Below are 13,483 nucleotides of genomic sequence, written 5' to 3' on the forward strand. Positions count from 1 at the left end.
TTTTCTAATTAAAACAAGTGATTTAATGAAAAATAATAGTGGTTTGATGGAAAAAAACTTGTGATACTTATGGTAATTTGAATGCAACAAAATGTGAAAATAAGCTTAGCATATTTGAGTTTCACCTTTTGCCAATTTGACTTAGTGGAAGTGTTAAAAAATAGTAAATTTATATAAAAGTGATGATTTCTTTCTTTAAGGGAAAAATGAATTTTAATTAATATAACAAAAGTACACTGTTTATGGTATTCATAAGTGGTGTTATGCCTTTTACATTATATTCTTAAGTGTAGTATACCCGGGGGATAATAAGGGGTACAAAGGGAGGCACCCAAGAGAATAATGTAATGAATAATGTAAGGATGATAAATAAACGAGCCATAGAAAATAAATAAAGTGGTTAACCCACATTATGCAATGTACCACAAGTAGTTAGGAAATAATGTGATAAGACCATGGTATTGGATGTATGGTATTTAGAGACCCATGGTATTGTATGTATGAAGCCTATATAGAGGCTAGAGACTCTCCATTGAGGATGTCAAAGATTATTGTATTGACAAGCATATGGCTTGTGGAGTGATCTCCTTCCTTAAGGAGTAGTTGTATGCTGTTACCCTACCTCAAGGGTTTAATATTAATAAAGATCTGAAGTTCTATCATTATTTTGTTATTTCTTGGGCATATTTGACATTTTAATTTATTTTCAGGTCAGATCTAAGTGTCTCTAGCCTCTATATAGACTTCATAAATACAATACTATGGGTAATTACCATGGGTCTCTAAATACCATACATCTAATACCATGGGCTTATCACATTATTTCCTAACTACTTGTGGTCCCTTGCATAATGCGGGTTAACCACTTTATTTATTAATTATGGCCCATTTACTTATCATCCTTACATTATTTTCTTGGGTACCTCCCTTTGTACCCCATATTATCCCCCTTAGGTATACTACATTGCGTATGTATGTTATGAATCAACCTATCAGGTGGGAGGACTATTTACAACTGGTGGAGTTCGCTTACAATAATGGTTACCAAGTGTCGTCAAAATGAGCCCCTTTGAAGCTTTTGATGGGAGGACATGTCATGTTCCACGGAATTGGTGTAGACCAGTAGATAAACTCATGCTATGATCGATTCAGTTATAGGGAATGTAAGAGACGGTTAAGAGGATTAAACAAAATTTGAAGGTAGCTCAAGATAGACAAAAAAACTATTCAAACTTGAAAAGAACACATAAATAATTCAAATTCTGGGAACATGTTTATGTTAAAGTAAGACGTAAGAATAATTCCTTGAGTTTGGGAAGTTGTTCTAAATCAACCCCTCAGTTTTGCGAGCCATTTGAAATATTAATCAGGGTTGGGTTGGTGGCCCACCAGCTAGAATTACCAGCTCATATTAGAACTCATAATGTTTTTTCATGTATCTGTTTTAAAGAAGTATGTACACGACCTAGCTCATGTAATTGATTAGCATTTGGTATAGGTCGAACCGGAAGGAAAATTGCAGGTCGAACCACTATAAATTTTGCACTGAAGGGATATTATACTAAGGAATTGAGCCATTGCCCAAGTTTAATTGCAATGGAAGCACTTTGCGCCTGAAGAGGCCATTTGGGAACTCAAAGATGAGACCAAAAAGACGTCCTATATTGTTTGCATGAAGGTTGATGTTGGTTAAACACCGAGGATGGTGTCCCCTTTTTAAGGGGAGGGGAGATGTAATACCTCGAGAAAAACTTATCTTGTACTTTTATTTATTTCTCGAAAATTAAAAAATACATGTGTTTTAGTATTGTTTTATTTTTCTAAAAAATAAAATAATAATGAATGAAAATTTATGTTAGAACATTAATCCTCTCATAAATATGTTAAGAGGCTAACATGAGATATTAACCTCTAATTGTTAGGGGAAACAATGGAAGTTAGTTATGCCTAAAGAGGCAGAAAAACAAAAAGAAAAGAAAAGAGAATCCTCCTTCTGTCTTTTGATATTGAGATTTTGGAAGAGAAAAAAAGGATTGGGCATAGAAAACACATACCACCAAAAATAGGTTACAGGTTGGAGAGAAATACCCTGTGGTGGATCTGTACTAGGTATTGTGGTAGATTAATACGATATCTCGTTAACCTTGCCAGTGGGAGAGAAAGACCGGTAAACCCAACAAAGGGTTAACATGACGTTGTGAAAGGTTGTGGATGTAGAGAATTGCAATTATTTTTCTTCTTGGTTTTACCTAACAGTTAGAGGGAGAGATTGGGGGGGATTAACCAAACAAGTAAGTTCAAGGCTAGGAGGAATGTGGAATCCACTAGTTTATTTATGAAGTGACTTTAGATAAGTATTTTTACTTTGGAGTAAAAATAGAAGCTAAGTGTTGTTAATATGTTGAAAAAGAACAAAATTTAATACTGTTCTAAAATAAGGTATATCAGTAAATATGATGTTTAGGCTAACTTTGTGATCACCGGAAAACAAGAAACATGCATAGGTCTAAACTAGAAAACCTATGTTAACAAGTGAAATTAGAAAAAAAACGTAATTTATGAATACTGTTAAGAAACCAACTCACAAAAGGATAGAAAATATAGATCAACGCCTTAGAATTCAGCCTCTTCGAGGGGGCAACCTCCTTTACATTACACAAATGAACAATTCTTGGATGATACAAATGACTAAACCTCCCTTCTATATATAGGAGTCTAAGGGGTCACAATATAATCAAGCCGACATAACAGTAATAACATAAGGGCACAAAAATAACAATAGTGGGTTTCTATGTGGCATACTAACAACAATATGGGGACAATATGGGCACAATAATAACAATAAGGGATACAATGACAATAGTAATGGGGGAATCACTAGTATTATAGGGGCCTAACATGCCCCTCTCCTTCCAAAAAGCGTTGTCCTCAACGCTTGAGTAGTTCTGGATGCTTTTGTATAAAATTCTCATCCTCCCATGTGGAATCTTTAGCGGATAAGTTCTTCCACTTGATGAGATACTCCAAAATTGATCGATTTCGTAGTTGTCAAGTTCTTGTTTCTGTGACTGCTTCCGGTTCCAATATGATTTTTCCTTCCTCGTCAAGTTCTAGCAATATTGTTGGAACTGGGAGCTTGTCACCTATAACCTTATTTAAACATGAAACATGTAAAACTAGGTGCACTTGGGAAGCTGCAGGAAGCTCCAATTTGTATGCCATAGTACCAATCTTTTGCAACACCTTGTACGGACCATAATACTTTGGTGATAATTTATTATCCTTCTTAGCTTGCTTGAGGGGCATTTGCTTATATGGTTGTAGCCATAGGAATATCTAGTCACCTATATGAAAACTTCTTTCGCTGCGATGTTGATATGCCTGTTGTTTCATTCTATTCTGCACCAACGTGAGGTTATCCTTTAAGAGTTAGAGAACTTGTTGTTGATGCTTGATGTGATGTTCCACTGCTTGAACCTTAGAATTTTCTCTTAAATATGATGTGATGGATGGTGGATGATATCCATAAAGTGCCATAAATGGGGTCATTTTTGCTGCAGTATGGAAGGAAGTGTTATACCACCATTTAGCCAGAGCCAACCATTTGACCCATTGTGTCTGTTTATCCTTCCAAACATTTGTTTACTATCTCAGTTTTCCCATCAGATTGAGGATGATAAGATGAGCTATGAGTTAACTGAGTACCGAGACAAGAAAATAATTCTGTCCAAAAATTTCCAGTGAAAATGGGATCTCTATCGCTTACAATAATCTTTGAGTTTCCATGTAGCTTTTGAATTGTTTCCATAAATGCAATAGAAACTGTACTGGCTTTAAATGGATGTGATAATGCACAAAAGTGTGCATACTTGGTAAGTCTGCCAACTACCACCACGATGACACTCTTTCCTTTGGACTTGGGCAAACCTGTGATAAAATCCATTGAAACCTCCTCCCAACGTTGGCTTGGAATGGATAAAGGTTGTAATAAACTTGGGGTCTTAATTGTTTCAACTTTATTTTGTTGGCAAACCAAACATTCTGCCACAAAATTTTGAATATTCGATTTAAGGCCATCCCAAAAAATTCCTTCTTAACCCTGTGGTAAGTTTTTAAAAATCCTGAGTGCCCTCCTAAGGGAGAAGTGTGCAATTCCATAAGAATATTTAGTTTGAGTTGGGAATTCTTACATAAGTATAAACAATCTTTGTACCATAACGAATCATTTTTCCAGCTAAATGTATCAGATGTACTGGGATCTTGTTGTATCTTTTGAATGAGTGCCCACACTTCTTCATCATTCTTCCATTCCTCCCTTGCTTCGTTTATCCAATCTGGTTGGATAATAGAAATGGCACACAACAATGATTCCACATCCTCATCCTTTCTTGAGAGTGCATCTGCCACAACATTTTGCTTCCATTTTTTGTAGATGATTCCAAAGTCATAACCCAACATATTTGTGACCCATTTTTGTTTCTCTTCAGAGGACAATCTTTGTTCTAAAAAGTATTTAATACTATCATGATCCATTTTTACCTTGAAGTGTCTTCCCATTAAGTAGGGTTGCCATTTCTTAAGTGCATGTAGTATTGCCAACATTTCCTTCTCATAAATATCTTTGTGTAAATACTTTCCCTTGATTGGACGACTTTTGAAAGCAATGGGTCTTTCATCTTGCATTAAAACAACACCAATTCCATTTCCTGAAGCATCACATTCCACAATAAAGGTTTTGTGAAGTCTGGCGTAGCTAAGACCAATGCTTGGCACATTGCCTCTTTAAGATTTTCGAAGGCCTTTGTTGCTTCTGGAGTCCATGAAAATGCATCTTTCTTCAATAATGTTGTTAGAGGTGCTACTATTCTCCCACAATTCTTAACAAACTTGCGATAATACCCTGTCAACCCGAGAAGTCCTCGCAGATGCTTTATGGATGTGGGGATTTTCCATTCCTTAATGGATTTAATTTTGCTACAGTCTACCTTAACACCTTCATGAGAAACAATATGACCCGGATATTCCACCTCTTGTACTCCAAAGAAACATTTGAAGCTTTTTGCATATAATTGTTTCTCCTCCAATAGTTTGAGCACCCTGTCAACATGTTCAACATGATCCTTCCAAGACTTGCTGTAGATTAGTATATCATCAAAAAATACTAACACAAATGTTCAAAGGAAGGGTTTGAAAATGGAATTCATCAAACCTTGAAATATAGAAGGTGCATTGGTAAGGCCAAAAGGCATGACCAAAAATTCATAATGACCCTCATGAGTTCTAAATGATGTTTTCGGAATGTCTTCAGTCTTCATTCTGATTTGATGATATCCTGAACGAAGATCCAACTTGGTGAAGTAAATTGATCCATGCAATTCATCCAATAATTTATCAATGACAGGAATGGGAAATTTTTCTTTAATAGTGAGCTTGTTGAGCTCCCTATAATCCGGACACATGCGCCATGATCCATCCTTCTTGTGCACCAATACTACTGGAGCAGAGAAAGAACTTTGACTAGGTTGAATTATACCATCCTCTAGCATTTATGCATCCATATGTTCAATTTCACTCTTTTGGGCATAGGGATATCTGTACGGCCCGATGTTTGGAGGAACACTTCCTGGAATCAAATGAATAGCATGATCATGATCACGAATAGGTGGGAGACCTTTGGGAGTCTCAAATACCTTGGAATGATTGTCTAAGACTTTTTGGAGATATGGAGAAATAGATGATTTCGATGTGGGAACCTCTAGCGAACATAATTATGCAATTACACCTCGTTGTTCCTTTTTTAGAAGCTTTGTCATACCGTTAGAGCTGATTATCTTTCCCGGTTTCCCTGCAATACCCCTTAATTCAACTTCCTTTCCTTCCGCACAAAATTTCATGAAAAGTTCTTGAAAATTAAAAGCTATTGTACCCAAGGATTGTAGCCATTGGACTCATAATACAACATCAACACCACCCAATGGAATGGAAAGCATTGGGCTATTCAATACACATTCTCCCATGGATAGCTTGATATTATGGCACTTTCCCGAGCAATTTATGGTTCCTCCACTTGCAACCATCACTTGACACTCTGGTGATGGATATAGGAAGCAATTCAACTACTTTGCTATCTTTCAATAAATAAAATTATGGGTACTTCCCGAATCAATCAACATTATTACCTTTTTCTTCTGATATGTCCTTCTATCTTGATAGTTTTAGGAATGGTAATTCCAGCCAATGCATTACAAGATATGGCCAGATTCATTTCTTCTTTATCTAGGGTTTGTTCCTGGAATATATTCTCTTCTTTTGACATTTCTTGTTCCTTTTCTTCCTCCTCTTCACAATCTATGTAGAATAATTTCTTCTCAGCACACTTATGACCTTTAGTGTATTTGCTATCACAACTGTAACAAAGCGCTTTTGCTCTTTTTTCTTCCAATTGTTGTGGTGTCAACCTTGTAGGTTGTAGAAGACGAGGAGCAACAACACTTCCATCTTTATAGTGTGAGTGGTAGGATTCCTGGTTGACATAATTTTTCTTTCCATTTTTCTTGCTAACCTGAATGCCTTCTCCAATGAATCAGGCTCCCAAAGGCGAACCTCATGTTGGATATTATCCTTTAAAGTCACTATGAACACATCAATTTTATGCTCATTTGGAACATATTTTACCCTTATGTTCAATTTTTGGAAGTCTTCAATGTGCTCCATCATTGAACCCTTTTGTTTGAGATTTATCAATTGGCTAAAAAAAGTGTTGTTTTTTGTATCCTCATAATGTGCTATCATTTCTTCCGTAAAAATTTCCCAAGTGAGAATTTGTTTACGAGAGAAAAGCCATCGATACCATACAAACTGATTTGATTCCAAATATAAAGTTGCAATACATACCTTTTGTGTGTTTTGCACATTATGGAGATCGAAAAATTGCTCAATCTGTAGTATCCATGTTCCGAGATCCTTGCCATCAAACTTCCTCATATCGATTTTTGGAACATGGTGGGTCTTTAATTCAACATTAGAGTCTATGAAATCATAATTAACATTTCTTTTTTTTCTCATCATGAGTTTCCTTTACTACCCTTTCACCATTAGTGACCATTTCTTGTAGCAACTTATTCAAATTTATCTTCAATTCTTCCATCTTATCGTCCATGCCATTCATCTTATCGTCCATTCCATTCATCTTAGCTTCCACGCCATCCATCTTAACTCGCATACCATTCATATGAGCTTCCACGCCATTCATCTTGGCTTCATTTACCTTTAGTGAGAGTGAAATTTGTTGTACTTGGTCTTGTAATTTTGATATATCATGTTGCATTTCTTCCTCTTCTTCACGAGTCATGCTAGAGCTTTCAGGTTGCTTACTAGGTGTTTCCATTTTCTTTCTTCGGGGCATTAATTAATGCTAATAATTCTTCACTAACCCTTTGAATTCCTTCAAACTAATTTTTCAAACCAATCTTATGCAAATTTAAAAAAAAACTACACACCTTTTTTTTCACTTTGTAAGAGCTCGATATTGAATCTGTTGTATCTTTGTAACTACGGATCTCGAATATCTAAAATCTCCTCCTGCGGTAGCCCTTTGAGTCCACTTTCTAACCTGCAAGTTTGATCACAATTGGATTCTTCAAGGAAGATTTATGCTAAATCTCCCACGGTGACCTGATTATAGACAAGTTCAGTAGATCGAACTTGTACGATGTGCCACGTGTCACTGTTTCGACCTTAGTACCTGAAACTGATACACAGAAAACTACAGACCGTCCTCTTTAACAAAAGTTATGACGATTTTCCATAGGTCACCTGTTTGGAATGTAATTCGGGAGTCTGCAAAAACCCTAACTTCATCAGATCATATCTCCACAAATATACTGATTCAAGCTCTGAAATTCAGACCCGAAGTTTATAACGATTTCGATGCAAATGGTTTTTTGTGCAGCTTCTGAAACGTCGCAAAAAAAGAGTTATAGCGAAAATTCCACAATGACCTGTTTGGAGTAGCGAAACCCTAAAATCCAAAGCTCTGATAACAAATGTTAGGAAACCAGCTCACAAAAAGATAGAAAAGATAGATCAACGCCTTAGAATTCAGCCTCTTCGAGGGGGAAACCTCCTTTACATTACACAAATGAACAATTCTTGGATGATATAAATGACTAAACCTCCCTTCTATATATGAGAGTCTAAGGGGTCACAATATAATCAAACCTACATAACAGTAATAACATAAGGGCACAAAAATAACAATAGTGAGTTTCTATGGGGCATACTAATAACAATATGGGGACAATAGGGGCACAATAATAACAATAAGGGATACAATGACAATATTAATGGGGGAATCACTAGTATTATAGGGCCTAACAAATACATAATAAGTTGTTGTGTTAAATAAGTATAAAGTAAGAGAAACAAATCATAGAAATTATAACCCCTATTGAAAGGTTACAAAACAATCTTTTATTTAAAAAAAAGGGTAAGTCTTTTATCTGTTACCATTATGCACATAATATATTATACTTACTATTATGGAAGGGTTAGGACGAGGGTTTATACCCAGGTTAGACACTTGGAATCCTAGGAGTGATGCATCGCTTTCCAGACTCCATAGAGTCAGTCGTGAGTATGGGAGGGTTATGGCACAAAACTGACAATGGTTTTCCCACTACAAGAATCCATTAATGTCTTTGGACTAACAAGTAAAATATTAGTATATGCATCATTGTGTGTATAAATATGTATATATATAGTTATTATAACTACTATTACCCCCATGTCTTTCATTAAGTAATGAGTACTATATTCCATGTAATTAATAAACAACAAGAAAATAAGATGAGAGTGTCTTTGAATGACTAGGAATACAGAGATTTCTTCCCAAAAAAAAAAGAAACCCACATAATTGAAATGTTCCAGTAATGTAACGATGCATAAAGTGTTCAAGATTTATCTAGTAACTATAAACATAGTACTGACAAACATGAATCCAAAGTGGGTTCTTCTCATAATCGTTGCAAGATAAGTTAAAACTCTAAATATAGTTAAGAGTTAAGCCATTGTGTCCTGTAGGAAAATATTAGAAAATAAATAATATACATTGAAGAAAGCATCAGTCTAAATAAGCCCTTGGACGGGTTCAGCCTTCAAGGGCCTTCATATATCTACTTTATACATTTTTCACCACAATATGGTCTTAAAGCCTACGACCATAAAAATTATTGAATATAAAACACTTTACATAGTTAAGTAAAATATATATAAAACCCTGGCCCTCACATTTCTTCAGGCACGACTTCTCAAATAAAATAAGTGCAAAACCCTTGGCCGGAACAAGGTTTAATTAAAAATCTTTACAATTTGCTGTGTGCAAATTAAGCCCAAGATGATGCAAGGCATGACTTGGAAAGAAGAAAATTTTGGCAATATTTAGAACTTGGAACCCATGCAATGAACCAAGCAAAGTTAAAACCCTTGAAAGATAGAATTTAATAATTCGGGTCGTTGCTCCTTATGCTTACCTAAGAGAAAAGTGGCCAGAGTTAGAATCATTCAAAAAATTACAAAATGTAACCTATATTTGGGCGGCTTGAGTGAGGGTTGTAAATACCTCAAGGAAGATAAAGGGATGTAGTATTTCCAACAAGCAGACCTACAAAGAACATGAGAGGATTATTGCGAGTCGACCAAAAAAAATAGGGGGAGAAAAGCACTTCAGAAAAATCAAAAATATATTCATGAATCCTAGACCAAAGTTTACCCTGTGATGGGAACCAAAATTTCACCCGGCGAAGCTGGAACTATGGTCATTTTGGAGTGGTTGGAACTTAAATCTTAGGTAACAATTAACTGTCTCAAGGGGGAGGAAACCCTTGTTGGTTCTAGGCAATCCAAACCTGCCATGTCAACTAAGTAAGAATAATAGAGTTTGGAGGAAACCTAAATAGATTATGGATTACCAAGTGCAAGAAAATTGCACTGGGTGTGAGTTTTTCCACTCAAAAACCTTATGGATTTTACTTGTGAAGCCGATGTCAGAACATATGCCTCTAGTATGACTAACTGAAGAGCCACACCATAATTCATAAGCTAAGGAAGAATTTACAAGTAACCTCTTGAGTCAAATGAAAAGCAACATTATGGTTTGGAGCCGTAGTGCAGAGCTCCTCTCCTCGCAAGAACAAACGTCACAATGAGAACTCGATGAAGCGTTTGGGTTGGGTAGTTACCCAAACCCTTACCCGAAGCCATCTTCTCTGTCCAATTTCCAAGATTAAACCCACACCTCAAGAAAGAGTGTTTAACCACGTACCATATTGATATGACGTGTGTTCAATCTACGTGTTTTCCAAGCTATGCATGACCTCTGTGTTAAGTATAGAAACATAATCAACTTCTAGACATTGCAAGGCTTTTCACCGAGGAGGAATATATGTTAAAAATATGAGGAACCTTTATTATGAGTCTGAAAATTGAGGTGTTGCATTGTTTACAAAGGCCAATACCATGCATTCGATCGAGAACTCAAAGGAGTATAATATATACATATATATGTGTTAAGAGCAAGCATTGCGAATGGACAAAACATTAAAACAAGTGACATAAATATATACATATAAATGTTGTGTATTCTTAGGTTGCCTCCTTCCTATATATATATAGAGGAGGTCAAAGGTCTTAGGTTTCCATAATGAAACCAATTCTGAATTTAGCCGGAAGGAAGCCTTATGGACGGGCCAAAAAAAAAATTGTACAAGTTCCACGGCTGCTAGTTTTCAAAGAAAATTGAATTTATTCTTGTAAGTTCTTACTGAGAAATTTAAGGAAGTAGAATTCGTTAACTGCATTATTTTATTTTATTTCTCTTTTTCGAATTATGTAAGTAAATTGAACAATTTTAGAAGGAGATGTTACATATGGTATCAGAGAAAGGTTTCAACATTGATACCTTTGAGGTAATCACGTTGTTATTAATTTAATATTTCCGGTGTATGTATAGAGAGAGAGAAAGAAGACAAGAAAGATAAACTTTCAGGACACACAATAGATGAACCGCAAGGAGGAACCCACGTAGGGGAAGAAGAAATTTATGTACATTTGGGACAACATGTGCAAATACCCACCAAAGAACTGTTAGATATGACGAAGAAATTGTAGTCAGAATTAATAAACCTGCGAGCAGGGCATGAGAAATTACTGAAGGCTAGCGCAAAGTAGGAACAACTCAACAAAAGTTTAATAGAAAAATCAAGCCCCAAGACAGTGGAAATAGTGAGGAATGAGGAGAATCGGGGTGAGACCTCTAGCAAAACACTGCTGAAAATGTGGCAGAAAGTTAGGAGGGAGGGTCAAAGGAAGCAGAGGAACACAGTTCCTCGAAAATGCAGACAAACCTAGAGAAGAAATGTAGAATATAAATGCATGGACAATTTAGAAAGATCTAACCCCCAACCTTCGATGGGGAAACAAAAGAGGTTGCTTAGGCTTAGTTGCTTAAAATTAACATATACTTTCAAGTATATGATTATTCCACATAATTAAAGGCCAACTTGGCTACATATCAGCTGTAGGGAAAGGGATCCCTACGGTGGGAAGAAATGAGGGCAGTCCATAACCTAGAAGGGAAAGAGTTTGTTTGGGAAGAATTCCAACGTTTATTTAAAGTGAAATACCTAACGAAGCATTATTTTGACAACAAAGCCAATGAATTTCGTCAACTGAAATTGGGGAAAATGACTATGGATGAGTTAGTCAACAAGTTTACTCATTTATTGCATTATGTACCATACCTCAAGAATGAAAAGGCAAAGATACAATGATTATTAAGTTGTCTTCCACCATCGTTGAAGGAGAGAATCGAGTATGATAACCTGAAGACTATGGAAGAGGTAATCAGAAAGGCTCAAATATGTTATCAATAGGCCAAACAAAGGAACAAAAATTAGAAATCTTGGTCCAATAAGAAAAAAGACCAGATGGCTCAAGGAGGAAAAAGTGGAAAGTCTAGGCCCTTTAAGCAGCCCAGACAAAGTAACCATAACCAGAGTTGGAACAAAAATAGCAATCAACCAACAAAAAAGCACAAGGCAAATCTCAAGTTGGGTCTAAATAAGTAGATGTCAGTAAAGGAGGTATTGGTAAGGATAATGAGCCTCTAAGGTGTTGGGGTTGTAGAAAACCCCATTTATTGTGAAATTGTCCTTACAATACCCAGTTTGCGCAAAATTTACAGCACCTTTAGGAGGCCTCTACAGTCAATGACGTGGCCAGAAACATACCACGTATTAATGTGACACTAGAGGGGCATCAAGCAGAACATCAGTCCACAATGGTGGAAATTGAAGGTACTATTTTGGACCAAACTATTTATGTATTAATAGATCTTGGCGCTAACCTAAGCTATATTACCCCTTAGGTGGTAGGCAAGTGTAAAATTAAGTCTGAAAAATATAAGAATTCCTAGCTGGTTCAACTGGCCACGAGGACAAAAATAAAATTTACAAACTGGCTAAAGTCATGTTCAATATCTTTAAATGGAATTCAAACTACCATGAACTTAAATATTCTACCCTTGGGCTCATATGGCATTTTGATAGGGATGGATTGGTTGAAAAGGCACCGAGCAATTGAAACTGTCTAGATAAAACTGTCACATATACAACTGAAGACGGAGAAGCGCAGGTTATAAGGGGCATACCCAAGCCTATATATATACGGTAGATATTAACCTTGCAACAAAAAATGGTTGCAATAAAAGGATGTCAACTTTTCGCAATCCAAGTGGAGGATATTTCTTTAAACAAAATTGAAAAATATGTAAATGAGTTGGAAGTTATTAAGAACTACTCGGATGTGTTTCCAGGGGAAATTTTGGGTTTTCCCCCAAAAAGGGAGATAAATATCTCCATAGGATTAATACAAGGGGCAACTTCGGTGTCAAAATATCCTTATCGGATGAGTGTATCAGAGTTGATGGAATTAAAAATGCAATTGCAAGAAATGCTTAATAAGGGATATATCTAACCTAGTGTGTCACCGTGGGGTGCACCAGTGTTCTTTGTAAAGAAGAAAGACAAAACCTTAAAACCTTTAGATTGTGTATTAATACCATCAATTAAATAAGTTCATTGTTATAGATGATTTATTCGATCAAGTAAGAGGGGCGATCGTATTGTCCAAAATAGATCTCAGATCTAGTTATCACCAATTGAGGATTAAGGAGGAGGATATACGAAAAATAACTTTCCGCACAAGGTATGGACATTATGAATTTACACTGTTACCCTTTGGACTCACCAACGCAACTGCTACCTTCATGTGTTTGATGAATAGTGTGTTTAGTAAGTTTCTAGATAAGTTTGTTTTAATATTCATAGATGATATATTAATATATTCTAAGACTCCATAAGAACACAAACAACACTTGGAAATAATGTTGCAAACCTTGCGTGAACATCAGTTGTATGCAAAATTT

General features: G+C 35.9%; 1 protein-coding gene across 1 annotated transcript in view; it reads right to left on the reverse strand.

Annotated features, from left to right (window-relative positions):
• Positions 1-9,338: 9,338 nt before the first annotated feature.
• LOC149235339 (uncharacterized) overlaps positions 9,339-13,483 on the reverse strand; it is a 104,268-nt gene continuing 100,123 nt past the window's right edge. The window contains exons 3-4 of the mRNA XM_089372078.1: positions 9,620-9,661; positions 9,339-9,530 (exon numbers count right to left, since the gene is read on the reverse strand). Coding sequence (XP_089228204.1) covers positions 9,621-9,661 — 41 coding nt within the window. The 3' untranslated portion in view covers positions 9,339-9,530; position 9,620. The remainder of the gene's footprint in view (positions 9,531-9,619; positions 9,662-13,483) is intronic.

The sequence above is a fragment of the Pinus tabuliformis genome, chromosome 8 (assembly GCF_031772625.1).
Source record: "Pinus tabuliformis cultivar Carrire ecotype Pingquan chromosome 8, CPIR1, whole genome shotgun sequence".
In the NCBI taxonomy this organism is placed as follows: domain Eukaryota; kingdom Viridiplantae; phylum Streptophyta; class Pinopsida; order Pinales; family Pinaceae; genus Pinus; species Pinus tabuliformis.